At 47.0% G+C, this 20,611-nt stretch overlaps 1 protein-coding gene across 9 annotated transcripts in view; it reads left to right on the top strand.

Moving 5' to 3' along the window:
- The window catches only part of Ptpn5 (protein tyrosine phosphatase non-receptor type 5), a 53,882-nt gene that overhangs the window by 15,330 nt on the left and 17,941 nt on the right, over positions 1–20,611 (top strand). For 7 of the 9 annotated variants that reach the window (XM_076934787.1, XM_076934796.1, XM_034513089.2 and 4 more), the window contains one exon: positions 2,921–3,005. In XM_076934787.1, coding sequence (XP_076790902.1) covers positions 2,981–3,005 — 25 coding nt within the window. In that variant the 5' untranslated portion in view covers positions 2,921–2,980. Of the gene's footprint in view, positions 1–2,920; positions 3,006–9,185; positions 9,299–20,611 lie in introns of all 9 variants that reach the window. The other 2 variants (XM_076934818.1, XM_076934816.1) reach the window with 1 other exon arrangement.

The following is a 20,611-nucleotide window of genomic DNA, read 5'->3' as shown; positions in this document are numbered from 1 at the left end:
GACCCCCATATCACCTAAGATGGGTGCTTGCTCAGGCTTCTCTGCCTGCCTCACCAAATCTGTCATCTTTGTCTTCATAAACACTGCACAAAGCCAGCACTTATTCCAGGATGCCTTAGGTAGTGCCCACCCACCTACTCCTAGGCAGTGAAGTGGTACAAACATATGCAGTCCCCATTGTTCTTGAACAAGCCCCTGCTGGAACTTCCTCCAGCTCATAGCCACTGTTTGTGTCAGCACCATTGGCCACAGGCTCCTAGAAGTTGGTAAGTGATACAGGCTGGGTCTGTAACTATGTACTTATGCCCACAGACATGAAGGGACAGTTAAAGGTAGTAATGATGATATCCAGGCTACAAGAAGCTTGGACTGTGACCACCTTACTTAGAGATGAGGATGGACCCAGGACAGGGAAGTGACGGCCCAAAGTTCTAAGCTTGTGGGTATAATAAAGCCAAAAGGCAGAGCCAATCTACATGTCTATCAGCTGATAAGTGGGCAATGCAATGCCATTTGTCCATACAGTAGAAGATTATTCACCCCTGAAAACGTTCCAGCTGGTAATGGTTACCAGCTTGGATGCACTCTGAAGACATTGTGTTAAGTGAAAGGAACAAGACACGAAAGTCTCTGTGTATGATTCTACTTCTGTGAAACATCCGGAATCGGCCACGAAAACACGAATAAAATCAGAGGTTGCCAGGGGCTTAGGGGATGGAAAATGGTGTGTGGCTCTCTAATAGATATATGGGGGTTCCTCTGGGGAGGTAAAAACATGTTCTAACCAGGTAATGCTGGTGTTAGATGGCGTGAGTTTATTCAGTGTACAATGATGGGTTCCATCCAGGTGTGGTAGGTAGTACACACCTGCAGTCCCACCATTCAAGGGCAGAGGTAGGAAGATCAGGAGTTCAAGACCAACCTGGGCTAATAACAACACTGTCTCACTAACCAGGTAATGCTGGTGTTAGACGGCGTGAGTTTATTCAGTGTACAATGATGGGTTTCATCCAGGTGTGGTAGATAGTACACACCTGCAGTCCCACCATTCAAGGGCAGAGGTAGGAAGATCAGGAGTTCAAGACTAACCTTGGCTAATAACAACACTGTCTCAATAAGTAAAATAATAAACATTAGATCTTATGCTACGCAGACTTTATGACTAGATGCCACCTGCTGAATCCTGAACCCTTCCTTACACCTATGCTGCTGGCTCCACCCCCTCCTGCTGCAGACTTCCTGAACCCAGGCTGGCTCTGGGAATCTTGTGCCACCTCTCAGTACAAGGAAGCCACACAGCCTCGTGCAAGAACTCCCCATCCAAGAGGCAGGGCTCATGACTTCAGGGAGAAATCTCACCTGCTTTCTCATTCTTCTGAGCAGACTACTTCCAGTCGGTGCCCCCAAATGAAACATTTCTACCGCCCAAGTTCTCACTCCGAGAGCCTGTCATCTACACAGAAATATCCTTTAAGAAGTAGTTCCAGCCTTCCCTTTGGAGGACACTTCCTCCTCCCACAGACTTGAGGGGAACCCTCCCCTTGAGTGGAACTTATGTCCAGACTTCAGTTAACCAGATGGATGCCATGATACAATCATGTTAGCGTCTCCAGCTCTTTGGTCAGATGGAAAGAGCCCTGGCCTGCTCAGCACCGCATTGGGCTGCCAGAGGTCTTGCTCACAGGAGTTGCTCAGCAAATGCATGTTGAAGGCACCCCATCATCTCTGAGGCTCTCTGCTTCTAAGCACAGCAGTGGGAAGCCATTGAGGAGTTGACACGGGTGAGGTTTTAGCAAGTGTTGCCCAGCTGACAGAGGTGGAGGAGGAAAGGGTTGCCCACAGCAATCCATTCTGTGCTGCTATTTCTGCTCCTGGTGGGCAAAGAGAAAGGCAATACCCAGAGGCAGGTCTTCTCCATGCAGTGTGAATGGACCATCCTGATTTTGGAAATCAGATCAAACTCCTGCCATAGTCTGGACACACAGCTCTGAAGGGGCAGGGGCTGGAGTCCAGCACAGGGCAGAACCAAATCTTGCTCCGTTTTCTTCCACCGTGTTGGGTGCTACTCTTTCTGCTTTCCTGACTATGAAATTAGTCATTTTCTAGGAAGCTTATTTATAGAGTCCACTGCACACACGCAGCGCTGAGCTATTCTGAAAGCGGCTGGGGTGTGAAAGCAGGTGTGAGTCACTTGTGGGTCCCCGTCCAGATACCTTGGTGATCTTTCTGCCTAACATCATCATCCACTGACTCGGGGTATCTTCTGTCTAGGGGTGCTCTTATAGTAAAACAAGTTTGGGATTGAGAGGCTGTTCTCATGCCCAATCCCCCTCGGCCCTATTTTGCATTCAAATACATATCATCAGCATCACCACCACCACCATCATCATCACTAACAAAGGAATTATGAGACAGAATGGCACAGGAGTAAGAGCATTAGCTTGGAGCTCTCCAGCATAACTTCAAACCCAGCTTCACTCTGATGAGATCTTGGGCAAGTCACATAATCTACTAAGCTTTGTTTGATGAACATTATTTCCTGGGGTCATGGTGAGGATTCTGTTTCAGAGTCTCTGGAAGGTGAACCAGCCTTTTGTGGAGGTGGAGGAGTTGAGGTGGAGGGGGGGTGGTGATGATGGTGGTGATGGTGATGATGGTGGTGATGGTGGTGGTGGTGGTGGTGATGATGATGATGATGATGATGATGATGATGATGATGATGATATACAGGAGGCACCAGCAAAATACTGTCCCTCTTCTACAACTTGACCATAGGGGGCTGTTCTTTTCTTTGGGTCCCCCTGACGAGGTGGAGCCAATTAAAGGGATAACTAAGGGAAGCAGTTTTTCATCTTTGCTAAAGGCTGGGGCTTCAATCCTGGACCACCAACTTCCCCTGACAATTTCCCTCCCACTGCAGGAGTGAGACAGAGAGCGCGTGCGCCAAGCTGCTGATGACTCCGAGAGAGGGACCCTGGACATGTGCTGTAGTGAGAGGCTGTTGGGTAAGTGTCCTCCACACTCCTATGACTCAAGAACACAGGCCTGGGGCAGAGGGTACCACTTGACACAGAACCAGAGGCCTGGCTGGCTGTCAACTTGCTGTTCCAAGGTCTCTGTCTACTTGGGGGATTTGTTTCTCAAACCCCAAGTGGCTTTCTGACCTAGTGTCATTTTGGGGCAGCTCTGTCTCCTCTGGGAGGAAGAGCAGACAGCTGAAGATGTGCTTAGAGGTAAAAAGGAAGAGAGCAGGCCAGGGAGCTTGAGAGAGAGAGAGAGAGAGAGAGAGAGAGAGAGAGAGAGAGAGAGAGAGAGAGTTGCTGTGTTAGTGAAGGCCGCAGGAGGAATGGAGAACACTGTAAACCAGATGATATGGTCTGAGCTGAGGGTGGGCAAGCAGCATGCAGCTGGCTGTCAGTCCTGCAGAGACGCCTGACTAGGAATCAGAACCTGCCTTTGGAGCGCAGGTGACCACAGATGTGTGAGTCTGCCCACCCATTCGAACCCCTGTCGTGGCTGTCACCATGGAGACAGCCAGGGCACCATGCCCACAGGGTGGCAGCATGGCCCACCAGTTGGAGACCACACCCCTGGTCAAGATAAACTGCATTCGAAGGAAAAGAGTAGAGAAGACAGCAAAGGTGGTTTTATTCCCTTTTTATACGTTTTAATTATTTTTCTCCTAACAAGTGTCCATTGAGGCGATGTTTCAAAATAAAGGCAGGAGAAACCGATGAAAACTTGCCATACCTTTGTCACACAGCCTACGTTTTCATAGCCTCTGCCCAAATGTTTGTTTCAAAAATAGCCTTTTGAATTCTAACTTTGAAGCTGCAAACCTGTGGTGTCTGAGAAACCTCGTGATCAGGCAAGGTAAGAAGCTCGCAAAGGCAGTCTTCGTGTGGCATTTAAGATTGGTGTTGAAAAGAAACAGATATGACTCTGAAGCACTGACTTCAAAATAAGCAATGGCAACACCCACTGCCCACACATCCCTATGTCCCCGAAGCTCCTCTAGCAGCCTGAGGCTTCGGTGCAGTTTGCCCTTATCCTGTAGGGGCACCGTTACATACCATGAGCTAGAGGGATGGATATGCAGCTCGTAGAAGACATCCCGGAGGGGACCAGAGGAGCTAGTTAAAACGAAAGAATTGTCTGAAGGAATATGAAATCTGGGTATCTGAAGGGTACCCCTATGTGCTGGGTGTGGCAGAGCCATCCTGCATATTTTCATGATGGCATAAACCCCATATGTAGATACAAAAGATCTGGGCCCATGGGATGAAGAACTTAGCTTCCTGACTTTCAGAGTGGTCCAGTCATAGAACTGATGGTTCCAGAGGATGGAAATGAGTGTCCCATCTCTGGAGGCATTCAAGTACTAGAAGATAAGCAATGGAGAGGAAATTTCCACAGTGGGTAGGAGATCTTGGTGACATCAAAGTCTCTTTCAACTATTAAACACTTCTATGATTCAGATATATGAGTCATAGAATTCGGAGATGATTCTACAACCAGAGATGACCCCACTGGCTAGAAAATATCTGCGGAAAGTAGGACATAATGTATAGGAACCCAGGGAGGAGCACATTGTGAAGGGAAGAGCATGGGGCTTGGCATTTGGGTCTGGCTATGCTATTTCCAGGGTGTGTATTTATGGGCAAGTCATTTAACCTTGCTGGACCTGCCTCCAGTCCATCATCTGAAAATAGAAAGAACAGCAACATGAATGTTCATCTTCACAAAGGTCCTGGGGAAGTAAATAGATGTGACCCACTCATTGGTTCAGAACAAACATTTACTGAGTCCCTACCATGTCTCAAGTATTGGATTGGGTACTGGGACATAGTGGTAGGTGAAACAGAGTCCCCACCTTAATGAAGGTTCATAGACGAGTTCTGTGCTGGGCCAATTCTGGAAAATGGGGCAGAGCCACAGCAGAGGGGTTACAGTAAGAAGCACAATATGTTTAAATCTAACTCTCCTCCCCCAGAGCCAGCAAACAATGTCGAATGGAAGAGGAGATTAGTCATCTCCATTGAAGCTGGCACATCCCCTGCCTTATGCAATACTCAGGAAGTTGGTGTCATTTACTGTCCCCCATCTTACAGATGACAAGACCAAGGCCCAGGGAAGTTGGGCTTTCTTCCCAAATTCCCTTAGCTGGTTGATGTTTGGTAAGGGAAGATTCAGTCCAGCCACCCCTGAGCCACCTTGCCACTGGCCTGGTCTGCCTCCATTGTCTCCATAGAGTCGGTGTTGTCTGTAGATGGAGTGAGAAAGAGTAAAGGGATGTTTGTCCCCAGGGAAAACATAGACAGTGTCACTATAACTGTCTCCCTCTGTGTCCTACTTCTGGAAAGCCCTATCTGCCAAGGGCCAGGAAGGTGTGTGCCCCCAGACACCCATGATGCCAGGCAGATACGGTATTGTAATGATTATCTTTTTTGTGACCATGAGCTCTTTAAAGCGAGGACCACTCTTCTGTCTCACTTCTGTGTCCTCTGTGCCCAGCATTTATTCAACCATGTCTTCATTTATTCACCATTAACTGAGCACCTACATGTGACTGGTACTGTAATAGTTTCAGGAGATCCAATAGAAAGCTAAACTTAGAAAGCACCTACTCCACAAGACTATATTATGTCTTAAGAGTGGAGCTTCAGGCCTGGAGAGGTGACTAACCTGTTAAGAGCACCGGCTGTTCTTCCAGAGGGTTCGGGTTCAATTCCCAGTAACCACATGGAGGCTCACAAATTGTCTGTACCTCCAGTTACTCCATGAATTCTGCAGGCATGTAGTGTAAAAACATACATGCAAACAAAAAGCCATATATATTAAATAAATTATTTTAAAGCAAAAAGAGTGAGATTCTGGTCTTAAACCTGGCTCAGTCACTAATCAGAGAGGTAATAACTTCACCTTCCTGGACCTGCTATCTATAAAGTGTCAAGATTAATCTTTGCAGGGCCGGAGAGATGGCTCAGCAGCTAAGAGTACTGGCTGCTCTTCAGAGGAGCTGGGGTCATTTTCCAGCACCCACATGGCAGCTCATAGCTGTCTGTAACCTCAGCTCCAGGGGACCCAACACCCTTACAGAGACATGTAGGCAAAATATCAATGCACATAAAATAGTTTTTTTAATAAAGTTTTTTTTTTAATAAAACACTTTAAAAAGATTACTCTTTAGTGCCATCCAGGATTGTCGGATGGCTCAGTGAATTCACAGAGAGCTGAAATCACCCATAAGCAGTCACTGTAGAGGGAGGACAGGAAATGCATAAGGAGGGGGGAATGTGGGCAAACAGCGGAAGTGACCGTAGAAAACGATGAAAGCTAAGCAGAGGGAGATGGAGAAGAACCGGAAGGTGGCTTAGCACTGTGATTGTGTGGCACTGATCCTGGTGTGAAATATAGCTGCTGACCTAAATGGCAACCTGGACATAAAACAGATGAATGTACAGAGGCCAAGCGTATTGTGGTGCTAGGCCTCGGGAAGAGCCCGCAGACGCTGTGAGCAACTGCATAATGATAATAACGGTATAAGAATACAGCCCTAAGTAATCTCTCTCCCTCCCTACTGCCTTCCCTGCTGGGCAAGATACAGGCAGAGCGAGGGCCAGCCAGGCCGGGTGACTCATCCATTCCCACACAAACTTCAGAGTGGTGTGACACGGCCAACACTCAGAGCCTCGGTCACCAGGACCTGAGCCAGCTTGAGGCAGGTCATATAGACCTCTTAGATAATGCTCCCTGGAGTGAAGAAGGTGTCTTTAGGCATCACCAGCAATCCAGGAAGCCCACAGCTGTCTTCAAAGTGGGTAGGCTGCTCACACCCTCCAGGGCGACTCCCACGTGCGCTCACACACTTGTGTTTGTTCTCATTTGACACAGCCACATGTTCACGTACACGCACGCACATGCCCACACAGTCGCCCAAGCACGTGGCCTGCCTCAGACTCATAGGGCCCTGTGGGGGTGGACACGCACCTCCGGAGGACACACACCTGCATGTCTCCTTCCTCTTGCATGCTCAGCTTGCTCAGCTCTGCAGTGATGTCTGCCTTCATCCACCATACAAGCTCCCTGGCAACCAAAAAGACACACCAGCCCTCTCACTCTCTCTGGGTCTCTCCAGGGACTACACCCTGACCAAATGCATGTGCACAAAGATCAGCAAGCACAGTCCTTCCCTCTGCATCCCCTGTCCTTTCCCTACTATTCAGTCACTCTTGGTTGCAAGGACCATGGTTGGCACTTAGTGTAGACCTGTCACTCCATGCTTGCACAGATGTCTTTTCTTCCCCTCACGCACACACTCCTTTTCAGGTGGTCACTCTCCTCTCTTCCACTCCCCTTGCATGCTCGCTTTACTTGCTCACAGTCACCCAAACCCATCGGCACATGCAAACCCACACTCCCTGCTCTTGGGCATGTAGGTGTTCACATTTGCATGAAAGCAAACAACACTGCTGAGGCTGGAGCCTCTGTTCCTTCCCCCAGCCAGCATTGCCACGGTCCTAGCCTCGACTCCAACTACTTCTTTAGGGTATACAAGAGGTAGAAAATGCCAGTGATGAGAGGACCATGCGATCGAGTGACATCATTAAGTCTTGTTTTCAGTGTCTCATGGACAAGCTGACTCCTAAAATTTACAAGAACTGAGGCCAGATCACAAGTGAGGTCTCTAATGGTATACCACCTGCCGGCCAATGCCAATCTCTTCCTGCAAAGGCCCTTGCATGTGTGCACATAGGCCCATCACCCTGTATAACCAGTCATGGTCCACAGTTCACCTCAATCAGTATGTACCCTCAAAACCCTGCTCCTGAGGAGGGAAAACCTAGCAGGCATCAGGTCATGGTAAAGGGGAATTCTGAAGACCTCATTATCGGAGTACTGCCTGAGAAGAAGGCATGGACACCAGGCGAGTGCATAGGCACCTGGACCTTGTGAATTATTGCCCTAGAAGAATGGTGTAGCCTAGTGAGAGGAAGTGCAAGTCCCATGTCTAAGAATGGCATTGCTCTTGAGACCAAGGTACCCCAGAGAGCCCCTATATCTGACTAGAGTCATGATCGCCCCAGCTACCCTAAGAGCTAAAGGTTTGATGTTCAACTGGGTTCACACGAGGTTTCAAGTGTACAGTAAAGGCCTAGAACTTATCCTTTGGGTAGGGACAGAGATGACATCTTGGGTGGGTAGCTATGAGCCCTGCTTCCATCTTCAGTCATTCTAACTTGAAGGCAGGTTCCAGTCCAGCACTAGGCACAGTACTTGCTATGTAGACTGACCAATGTTTGATGGATTATCATCTGCAGCCAGGGAATCCATCTTGGCCTCAACAAGAAGCAGTTGCTTACCCTGGGTGCCACTTTATGGAATAGAGGAGATTGAGACCTGTACTAATGAAAGCTTGCTTATCCTAACTCTGCAGTGACCCCTAACGCCTTTCTGCTGGTTTCTATTTCTTTACTAGGTTGATGCTTCCATTTTCATTTAGGACTTCTAATGCGTTTAGAGATGTTTACACTGATAATTTGAACCTTCGGGCCATTATAAACAAAGCACTGTTAGGATGTGCTAAGACACTAATGGAGTGACATTTTATAATATCATTGCCTTGAGAAGAGGCCTGGCCAGGTATCCACTAGTCAGCAGTGGTAGAGCTTAACTATATCCTGACACCAAGACAGAAATGAGAGCAGGAACCCAAAAGGCTGAGCCTTTGCGTGCTTTGGGGAGGTAGACAGACCTGGGTTCATGTTTCAGCTCTGCTGCTAACTGGCACCATGGCCTTAGGTAGATCATCTGATTTGACCTCAAAATTCTATTCTCTAAACTACAGCTGGTGATAGATATAAGATATAAGGTTAAGGTAATTAATAACTTAATAGATTGAAAGTGTTTCTTGTACAGTACTCCATAAATGGTAGCTAATAACAATGGTAGTCATTCCAGAATATGGAACGTGAACAGAAAAGAAATCTTTCATTTTTATAAGCCTGCTCCAGGGTTCAAACTTCAAGTTTTGGCCAGTCCTTCAGCAGCTTCCATGACTGTTCACCACAGGCCTGAGAGTTCACAGAGCCAACACAGCCTCAGACAAGAGTGTTGGTGCAAAGTCAGATAGGAAAGAGACCAGCATTGGCGAGAGAACAACCTCTGTTCTGTTTCTTTCACAGGGGTAGACATGGCTATGATATCGTAGGGAGTTACCTGGATATGCAGAGGCACTAAAGAGAGTCTCAGCAGCTGCTGCCTCCACAGAGGTTGATGCCAAAGCCCACTGAGATAGGTGAGAATTCATCCCACTCCCAAGCCATGTGGGGACCCATGTTCTTCTTTCCCTTGGTTTTGCCCAGTGTCCAGCCACCCTAGCTCTCAATACAGTCTTTTTATTTTATTTTATTTTATTTTTTATTGGTTATTTTATTTATTTACATTTTAAATGTTATTCCCCCTTCCCGGTTTCCCCTCCACAAGCCCCCATCCCCCTTCTCCCCTGCTTCTATGAGGGTGCTCTCCCACCCACCCACTCCCACCTCACCCCACTAGCATTCCTCTACCCTGGGGCATCGAGCCTTCACAGGACCAGGAGCCTCCCCTCCCACTGATGTCAGACAATGCCACCCTCTGCTACATATGCAGCTGGAGCCATGGGTCCCTCCATGTGTACTCTTTGGCTGGTGGTTTAGTCCTTGGAAGCTCTGGGGGGATCTAGTTGGTTGATATTGTTGTTCTGGAACTTGGGCTCAGGAGATGGCTCAGCCATTATAGGCTAGGCTCACAATCAATTTTTTTTTTTAATAACCTCCTCGTAAAATGTGCTTTTTCAACCTCATCCTATGACTCCAGCTCATTTCTTCTTTACAGATCTCAGCATCTGGTTTGGTTAGCTATCACTGCCTTACAAACTGTCTCAAAACTTAGTGGCTTCAAACAGAGAATATCTTACCTGCTCAAAGCTATACTGCAAGAATCTGCCAGGCGTTCTTCTATCCCATATTAGCTGAGGGAATTCACTGGGCTATGTTCACCTGCTGCTGACCGGAGAGACAATGTCTGAGAAAACTTTTCTTATGCATGTGGTGCCCCAGTCTCTGCCATGTGGCTTCATTCTCTCTTTAGTTAGCCTGGGTTACCGCAGAGCATGGTAGTCACAAGTACATGGACTTCTTGTATAGCAGCTGACTTCTAAGACAGAACACTCCAAGAGGATGGAAACTGAAGCTTCATATCTCCTAAGTCTCAGAAACTATAGTGTTGTTTTGCTTGACTGATCACAGCTAGCCATACTCTCAGCCCAGATTCAAGTAAAGGAAGAAACACGTTTCCTCTTGATGGACCAAGTCCAGAAATCTACACCACCTTCATCTGACATAGCATCCTTCATCACCTCCTCTGCTCCTCTTACACTGCTTTCTTTCTTAAATATCAACTCCCTTCTCCCATTCCCCACCCCATTGTTTTTCCAAGCCTTTCCCCCATTTCAACTACGCACGTCTGCATATCTTAAGTCTTTGGCTCTTCTCCCTGCTTGTAAAAAGCACGGCTATGTAAAGACTCGTCCCCAACACTTACAAGGCCACTGTGTGCTATATCATAATAATTTAAACTTGGAAATAAAGCCAATAACTTTTGAAGTGGAATATTTTACACCCTTCTACCTGGAGTATATTCATCTGTAAAGAGTTGGAAAGCCAGGTTCGTATGTTAAGCCAGGAGATAATTATGACTCCTTGGCATTCTGCATTAAGATCCAAGGTTTGAAGAAAACCAAACCTAGCCTAGCTGGCTCCATACACTGCAAGGATGCTCACGCACACTCCTGCACAAGGGCACTCTGGCCCACGCATCTGAGCTCCACACATACCTTCTGCAAAGTAGACGTGCACACAGCAGTTTGTTGCTCATCAGAAAACAAGAAGAGAGAACATCAAGCTCGACAAGCAGACTCAGCCCAGTACATACAGAGAACCTTTGGATTTGGGTAGAAAGGGGGAAACAAATGTCTTCTTGGCTTCCTGGACCCCTCACTTGTGAGAGAAACATCTAGTAAAAGAGGAAAGCAGAGTCCATTTAAAGGACATAAGGCCAAACCAAGAGCCATTTTCCTGGTGTAATGACAGTGCTGAGCACGTCTGTCCACGTGTTGGGTATCACTCTCATAGCTGGACCAGGACAAGCCCCTGCACCACTCCTGCCCTCCGGTCACTCTCTGGCACTGGAGAATGGGGAGACCAGTCTTCCCATAGGGGTTGTGCAGCCACAGTGAGCTGATATGTGCATGGAGCTTGTAAACCAGAGTCTATTTTGCTTTATCTGTTTTCTGATTGTTGGATTCAGACCTGGATATGAATCTGAGCTCTTCCTTTTAAAGCCTGAGAACCAGCACCAATCATTTCACATCTCTAAACATCTGCCCACCCCCCACTCGGGCTGCAGCGGACTGTGACTGTTAAGAAAGATTATCTTTTTTGCCAATTCCAGTTGACTATCACCTTGCTTAAAACAGGCCATTTCTGATCCAGCAAAATAGATTTTCAGATTAAGGTGCTTGCTGCCAAATCTCATGACCTAAACTCAATCCCTGGGAACTACATGATAGAAAGAGAGACGCATTCCTGCAAGGTGCCCTCTGATTTCCACACACATGTCATGACAAACATGCACTCAAAAATGTACTTAATCAATTAAAAACATAATTTTCTAAGAGACCATTTCTCCATCACAAACAAAGGCACTTGGGATTGCACTTCTTCTGTCCACCTAACCCAGTTCCACCCTCTATCAGCTCACACCAATGGTCCTAGAGCCCAGCAGCAAGGCCCACCATAGCAACACCCAGCCAAGAGAATGTGAGTCCAGCCTGTTGTCATCTCAGGAAGTCTGTCATCTCAGAAAGGGGTAAGGTTGCCTGTGTTAGGCAAATTTCATTGCACAAGTTATTACCAAAAACTTTACAGCTTAAAACATTCATTATCTTACTTAATTCAGGAGCCCAGGGATGATTTAAAGGGCTTATGGTTCTGGCTTAGCCTTTCAGAACATCTCAAAATGTTGTCCATTGTACAGTAATCTCAAAACTTAACTGAGGCCAAACATCTACTTTACCTAAATTCACCCACAGCTGTCAACATGTCTTCTATCCCTGCAACTCTTTCGTCTCAGTTCCTCTCCAAACAGATCTTTCCATAGTGACTCAATAAGGGCACGGGTTCCCCAGTGCAGATGACTCCAGAGAGCATGCCACTCAGGAGAGAGCACCCCAGATGGAAGTCACAGTCTCTTCTAACCTAATCATAGAAGTGATATGCCCTCACTTCTGCTGTGTGCTTTTGCCTACAGAGCCTAACATGGTTACCATGTGGGAGAGACTGCACAGGGTTATGAATACCAGGATCACTGAGGGCCACCTTGGGGGCTACTATATTGCTTAAAAGATGAATAATTAAATTTGAAAAGCTTTTAATAAAGCTTAATATAACTATCACCCTCCATCCAGCTTCATTTTCAACCCACTAGAAGATTTCAGTATGCTTCCTTCTTTGTATCTTTCAATGTTCAATTTGCAAGTTAAATTCTATATAATTGTATATATGGGCTAGTGTGTCATGGGTCTTAAAACAGAAATATAGAATGCCCATCTTTTAACATAGTTAAATCCTTATAATCTTATAATCTGTATCTTATAAAAGATACAGAGCTTTAGGATATACCAATGAACCACTCCAAAATGCTAATTAAATAGTAGTTGTAGGTTGGGGGGCACCCCTTACCCCTGCTTGCTTTGTTGGCAGACCCCAAACTTGGAACTTACCCAAGTCCATGAATCCTAATGGGGGCTAGTTAATCTTATGAGACAGCTGACCAAAAAAACACAGCATCCTGTTTCCTTGTAGAAAACCTACAAAATGACTCAGAGGTCATGTCGGTGAGCCCACTCAGGTAAAGAAAGATTCAAAGGTTCCTTGACAATCATCTATCCTGCAACCAGATCTATGAGCCTTTCCTACTGGGAGGTATTGATTCCCAAGCAGGATCTCTCTCCAGCTACCTCAGCTTTAGGAGACAACAAAAGGCCCTGTCTGTCCCGTCTTTCTCTTTAGACACTGGACCGATTTCTAGTTTAGTGGTTTGGTTTCTGGTTTCCTTAGAGGCGGGAGGGTATTGAGAGTTTCCAGCACTGCGGGCCATGCTTCTTCAGTGGTCCACATAAGGCCCCAGTCTGGCTTCCTGAACTTGCTTCCTTTTCTCTCTGCTGTGTTCTCTATACATAGTGCACACATTCAATGTTCATTCTAATTCTTGCCCTTGCTGAATAATTTCAACATTCCATACTCATATTTTTTAGTTGTGTACACTGAATAGATAGTCTATGTTTTACAATGGTTGGAACTAAAGTTCTTTCTGACTTGAAGGTGAAGGTGAAGCAGTAGAAACAGGACTTTGAATTTTGATCCTCTCCCATGCTAGCAACAGGGTACTAGCTACTCTAACAGGGTGCTGGGCAGGAGCAATGAACTGAGGCTTCTGGTCAGTCAGATCAGCAGGGTAAATCATGGAAGTTCTGCCTGATGGCTAAGCTTACTTCTCAGCAGGTCAGGTGGGATAAAAGCATGTCTACTTAGGATGTTTTCAACTTGTACTGAGTTTCTTGGGCAGTAACTGCTTCCTAAGTCAAGTGCTCCTGCTTTAGGTTGGATCTCAATTTGTTACTCGGTACTATCCGTGACTCTAAGCTCTGCCATGGTGTCATGTGTGTCTTGATATTTTGCTCTTAATGAATGCAAATGCTGTCTTTATGTGCCTGAACATATGGCCTTTCTTCTCCCCCCACCCAGTAATGGGCATGCAGCCACATCTCCTCCCTCACTCTTCCCATCAATAACACAGGAGAGGAATATGGCCTTACTCCTCCCTCACTGTGATGGTTTGTTTTTGGGTCAACTTGACACAAGCTAGAGTCAGTCACCTGAGAAGAGGAAATCTCAATGGAGAGACTGTCTCCATCAGATTGTCTGTAGGCAAATCTGTAGGGCAGTTTGATCAATGATTACTGTGGAAGGACCCAACCCACTGTGGGTGGTACCACCCCAAGGCAAGTGGTCCTAGACTGTATAAGAAAGAGAAGTAAGCAAGCCATGGGAGCAAGCTTACTTCTAAGCAGCAGAACAAGCTACTATCAGTCCTTCAGGATGACTCCATACAGCACCTATGAAACCTGCTCACCTCCTGCTTCCAGGTTCCTGCCTTGGCCTCTGTCCACAATGGACTGTAAACTGTTAGATGAAATAAACCCTCTCCTCCTTAAGTTGCTTTTTGGCCACAGTGTTTATCACAGCAGTATAAAGCAAGCTAGAACACTCAAAGACTACGTAAAATTTTCTTTGAGCTTTGCATCTTGGAACACACCCTCTGGTTTCAGACCAGTTCAACAGACAATCTGGAGGTAGGCACTGCAGGTGGTGCCTAAGGAGATGCCAGACCATTCCTACTGGTCGAGGCAGGATGTTTGTTCTTTATCCTAAGATTTAAAACAATAGACAGCCATGGATTTGGATTTCTGAGGTCATTTAGCCAAAACTGCTGAAGAACTCCAAGCTAGGACTTAGCCTGCCACTGCTCTGAGGATAGTCCCATAAAGCATCTGTGGAACCTCTGCTATCTCACTAATAAGGGAGCATCATAAAAGAATTTAGGGACAAACCTCAGAACCAGGGTGTGGTGGTGCACACCGGTAATCCCAACACTCAGGAGATAAAGGCTGGGGGGGGGATCCAGAGTTCAAGGTCATCCTCAGCTAGATAGTGAGTTCAAGGCCACTCTTGGGCTAATGGGAACCTGTCTCAAAAATAAAACAGACTCTTATGCCCTGGACTTTCATTTCTTCATCAGGAAAATGAGAAGGTCAAATGAGAAGTTCTCATCTTCCATCTGTCGTCGTCGTGCTTAGGTCTCAGGCCCTTGGGGTTCTGGGTACCCCATCACCCCAGTGTAGCTGATGTCTGTTCCTTTGGCTCTCAGCATGGTGGCTAGCTCAGAGAATGCACCCATAGAGCCTCACTGAAGCTTTTCACCCTCGTAGTTTGGAGCCTTCACTCCAGAGAAGCACGGAGTGCTTGGCCTTTGTGATCAGCGGCAGAGTTGTTTGTTGTTTCACACGGAACCGTTCCATTATATCCTGTCCAAAGTGTACTTGAGTTGCATTTTGTTTGGAAAGCATGTTCGCATTCTGGATTTAATTAACTGGCAGAGACAAAGCCTCCCTGTTTCCCTAAACCCCCATACAGGCCCGTTCTACCCACTGACCCCAGCTCTCAGCCAGCAGTCTCAAAGCCCCAGCCTACATCCAGGTGGGGTGCTCATTGTCCTCCTGGAGGCTCAGTCTGCCCATGAACAGGAAGTCCTTACCTCAGCCCGCCTCTCGCCCCACTCCTCTCTTACCTCTGGCTACCATCTACTGAACATCCATGATCCGCTGGGTACCATGTTGAGCATTTTTGTGTTTTTACCTCATGGTAACCTAAAAGCCCTATGAGATAGTGTTTTGTGCAACTCTTTCCAGAGGAGAACTAGGTTCAGATTGTCACTCAGCCACTGTGCTTATCCAGGGTCACGCATGTAGTAAACAACAAAGCTGGACCTCAATCTGTAGGCCTCTAGCTCTTTAGGCTTCTAGACACTGCAAGAAGCTGCCTGCCCAGGCTGGCTTTGCCCTAGTACTACTTCAAGTTCCCTGGAAGTCTGCCTACCTTGAGTTTCCAGACACAGTCTCCCATCAGGCCCCCTTCCAGAGAGCAGACTCTCTCCTGTCTGTGAGCAATGATCAGCCCATGTGTCCACAGCAGAACCTTCCATCATCTTGGCCCCAGTTCTACTTTAAGAGTCTCCCTAACCAGAAAAGCCCGCCCACAGAGCATGATTGACTGTGCCTAGGGAGGGCTGGCCCCGCCCTTCCCTCTGTGTCCTGGAGAGGCAAATGCAGCAGCAGCAGTCTAGGGTAGATAACAGAGCCAGGATGGGAGGACTGATGCTGGCACCAGGCCTCCTGGGTGTCTGTCCTGACCCTTCCATCATGTGATGGCTTTGGGCAGGTCCCTTCTTCTTGGACATCTTTCTTTTTTCTGAACTGTAAAAGAACAGTCCTGTTACCTCTACCATGCAAGCCATTTGAAAACTTAGTGCTTATAAAGAGGTCACCGAAGTCTCTTGCTATGAGGTAGCCAAATGTCATACACGAAGGCAGCAAGCACATGTAGGATTTCCATTTTCCAGTCTGGCAGTCCTACATGTGGCATTCCTTCTGCCTGGGATGGGGACAGAGACCCCAACTATTGACGAAGGGACTGTGGAAGATTTACTCTTGTTCAACCCACCACAGAGAGGTTCCACACCTTGCCCAAGTCACGGGGCTGAGAATAGTGAGCACCTGCATTCTGCTCCAGAATCTTCTCACACTGAAAATAGTTTTCCTAATCTACCCCGCCCTGCCTGCTGAAGAAATAGAGAGATGAATAAGATGTGGGTGGTGGGGCTGGAGAGATGGCTCACTCTGGAAAATGCTTGTTGTATAAGTACAAAGACCTGAGTTTGGATTCCTAGCATCACAAAAACAATTTTTTTTTTTTTAAAAAAAGTGTGGCATTGTGTGCTTGTAATCTACCACCACCCTACTCCTGGGGGAAGCAGACAGAAATGGGGTTGGGGGAGGGGAGTGGGGGACGGTGGCCATGGAACTCACGGGCCGATCAATCTAGACTAATCAGTGAGACCTTGCCTCTAAATAAGACAGCACCTGAGGAATACCAGAGGTTGGCCTCTGGCATCTACACAGTACACACAAATACAAGACACAGGCCCTACCATCAGCCAGTTTACTATCCAGCAGAGACTCCCTCCCTCCCCAGGCACTTGTCCTGCTTCACCTTCTGTGGATCTCTCTGTCTTGGTATTCACTGGCTAACAGGACTGATGGGGAAGAGGAGATGTCAGGAGCCAGTACACAGCCCCAGAAACCTATGTCTACTGCCCTGTTGCCTTTGCAGAAAGGAGCCAGAATTTCCCCCCTCCCCCCCACCGGGATTCCTGGTGCTCCTAGAACCCTGCTGGCCTTCACTGGCATGCATAGTGTATACACACACACACACACACACACACACACAGGCGGACACATGCACGCATGTGACTCTATTTCCTAAGTTGTTAGGAGGGGTTGAGAGCCAATACTCATAAAGCCCTGGGAGCTGCACCAGCTAGTGGTAAACACTCAGTCTGTTCCCAGAAGCTCAGCATGGTGGCGCCCATCTTAATCCCAGAATTCAGGAAGTGGGGGCAGGAAGGTCAGGAGTCAAAGATCATCCTTGGCTACATGAAGAGTTCAAAGCCAGCTTGGACTATAGGAAATGCTATCTTAAAGGGGTGGAGGGTGTTTGCTCATAATGCTTGGGGTAGCAGGCAACCCTCATGCTTTGCCACTTAGCTTCCTGTTGACCTTAGGCAAGCCATGTCCCCAAGTTGTCCCTCAGTCTTTTCGGAGAAATTAGCAGGCTGAGCCAGATATCTGTCCCTCAAATTGTCCCTGGCTCAATAGTCAATGGCTTTGGAAACCTGAACAGGACTAAGTGCCATGCCCAGGTGGCCAATAGTCTCCTGTGAACGGTAGACCGTCCTTGGCTTGGCGGTCACTCCTGGCCACTCTGAGAAAGAAGAAAAGCTGAATGGGACAGTCTCTCTCCACACATAAACAGAAACAGGCTGAGCCGGGCTTCAGCTCCAGTTATGGTGGGCTGCCGCTGGAAGCAGGCAGATGAGTCACTGGGGAGCCTCTAAGGTTCTCGAGCTCCACAGCACCAGCCCCCGGGCAGAGGAACTGCAGAACTGAATGGTGTGATTTGAGAGCTGGGGTACAAGAGAGATCAGTGTGTCCTCGAATGCTCCAGATGACACCTGAAGCCCATTTGCCTTCACTCTTTACCCTGGATCTCAAAAGTTTTAGCCTGGGTTACTGGTCCTGCCTCTCAGTCAGTCTTCCCCGCTCCCTCCATACCACTCAGTATCCCAGGATCTATTAGCCAACCATCATGCGCAAAAGCTGCACAGTGCCCCAGGACAGCGGATAGGGTTCCCCACGTGGCTGGGGCCTCCCTTTTCAGTCTCCAAGCTCTCATTATCCTCCCTGCCTGTGCTACGGTGACCCTTTCCTAAGAAGTCATATGGCAAAACCGTCCCTTAATGTCAGGAAGCCCTGGGTTCAAATCTTAAGCCTGCATTTACTCAGGAAAGGTGTTTAACTTCTCTAAGGCTATGTTTCCTTAGCTGGAAAAATCTCTTTCACCCTACTCAAAACAAGCCTGTCAGAGCCTCATATCAAGTCGCCTGTAAGCAAGCAGCCTGAGTGGCTACCTCGCTGTGAACTACTGAAGCTAACCCTCCATACAAGCGTCTGCCTCTCCCTGACACATGGGGCCTAATGATAACATCTGCCATAGAGAAGCCAATGCCACTACTTTGGGAACAGCACCAGGGACGTGATGTCACCTTTCCCTGAACATGACAGTAAGTGAGAGGGAGGACAGGACCATAAGAAGTGGCATTATCTCTAGAAGACGGACAAGAGCCAGGACTAATGGGCCAGGGCCCAGGCATCTTCAAGGGTAGGACTGCTTGTTTACTGCTAAATTCCCAGAGCCTGGCCCAGTTCTTGGGAAACAGGCACACCGTAAATCCTTACTGTAAATCCTTACTGAATGATAAGGAAGCAAACCCTTGTGGCCCAAGCTCTTGGCACGTAAATAAGTATGCACTGGACTCACACACAGATGAGCAGAGGCTAAAGTCACGAATGGGATCCCAGTGCAGTTCTCCATATCTGCAATTTCTACCACTTTCTATCAGGGATCCCCACTGCCCACCAGTGGAGATCGGGGCTTCTTCATAGGAGGTCTACGGAACCTCCTTCAGATGATATGCATTTATCATATATGTATATGTTTGGTGGTGTATCTAATCAGATCATTTCTGTCCAGAAAATAATTTTTAAATGTAAAAAGATTTTGTGTTTTATTTTATGCATGTGTGTGTGTGTTTATACATATTAACATTCATGCATGTGGTGCCATGAGCCTCCTAATGTAGGTGCTGGGAACTAAACTCTAGTCCTCTGAAAGAATAGTCAGTGTTCTTAGCCACTGAGCCATCTTTTTCATTCCCAATTTTTTAAAATTTTCATATTACCATTAGTGTGGGGGAGGAGAAAGAGATACATTAGAAGAGTCACACATGGAATGACACATGTGAAGATCAGAGGATAACTTCATAAAATTGATTCCCCCCTTACATCTTTATGTAGGTTCCAGGGATCAAGCTCAGGTTACCAAGTTGCATGGCAACGACCTTAACACACTGAGTCATCTAACTGGCCCCAAAAAAATGACTTTACATAAACTCTGCTCTGTAAGATGTATATCTGCCTGGCGCCTGGTAAATCTCATTCTTTGGTTCATTAGAACCCCGAGAGACGTTTTCTTTAAATACAGAGCCTTAGGCTAAAGCTATTTGGCTCAGTTAACAGAGTGCCTCCCTAGCATGCACAAAGACCTGGGCTTGATCCCATCATTATATAAAAGCAGGTGCCATTATGTGTGTCTATCACCCCAGCACTTGAGAGGTAGAAGCAAGAGGACGATTAGAAGTTCAGGTTCATCCTCAGCCACACCCGAAGTTTGTAGCAAACCTGTAATACATGAGACTCTGTCTCAAAGGGGAAATAATGTGTAAAGCTTCCACTTTTGCCTCTGAGATCTCCACTCAGGGCCTCATCATATACATGCAGTCAGTCTGCCATCTCCTAGATGCAAATGTAGTGGCCACAGGTTCCCAGAGGGGTTTGTCTGCCTTCTGAGTGGCTGTTATGTTAGGTGCAGAGCTATGTGCACTGGCATTCTCTGTATCCCACACTTCTAAGTGTGGATGGAGTCAGAGCCTGAAACGAGAGTACTAATGAGACCTGAACTCAGAATTTTTTGTTTCTTTTTAAGAATGTCTTTCTTGCTACAAATATGTTGATAGATATGTTGATTGATAGATAGATAGGTAGATGGATAGATAGATAGATAGATAGATAGATAGATAGATAGATAGATAGACAGGAATTTGATATATAAATAAAATCACCTGTCCTCTCCCTCTCCTCCCTCCTCCATGACTGACATGGTGGCACATGACTTTGATCTAAGCACTCGGGGGGCAGTGACAAATGAATCCCTGTGAGTTCAAGGCCAGCCTGGTCTACATAGAGAGCTATAGGCCAGCAGGGCTACACGCTGGCACCCTTTCTCAATAAGTACACGAAGACTGCTGTTAACATTTACTGTGCATCAGATTGCCATGCTACCTGTGAGCACCACCATCCCCTCCTCATCGGGCATGCTCTATCTTCTCCTGAGCACATTTTTTTCTTACAGCTTAAGGCTAATAGGGTCACACTGTGTATAGCCTCACCTTTCACACTCCAAACTTCCAAACTTTCTTTCCATGTTACTAAATATTCATCCACAGAATCATAATATAACGGCTGCATGATACTTTGTTGCAGGCAAGTTTCATG

The sequence above is a fragment of the Arvicanthis niloticus genome, chromosome 1 (genome assembly GCF_011762505.2).
Source record: "Arvicanthis niloticus isolate mArvNil1 chromosome 1, mArvNil1.pat.X, whole genome shotgun sequence".
Taxonomy (NCBI): Eukaryota; Metazoa; Chordata; class Mammalia; order Rodentia; family Muridae; genus Arvicanthis; species Arvicanthis niloticus.
The sequence above is the reverse complement of the archived record's forward strand: the minus strand, read 5'-3'. Positions and strand labels throughout refer to the sequence as shown.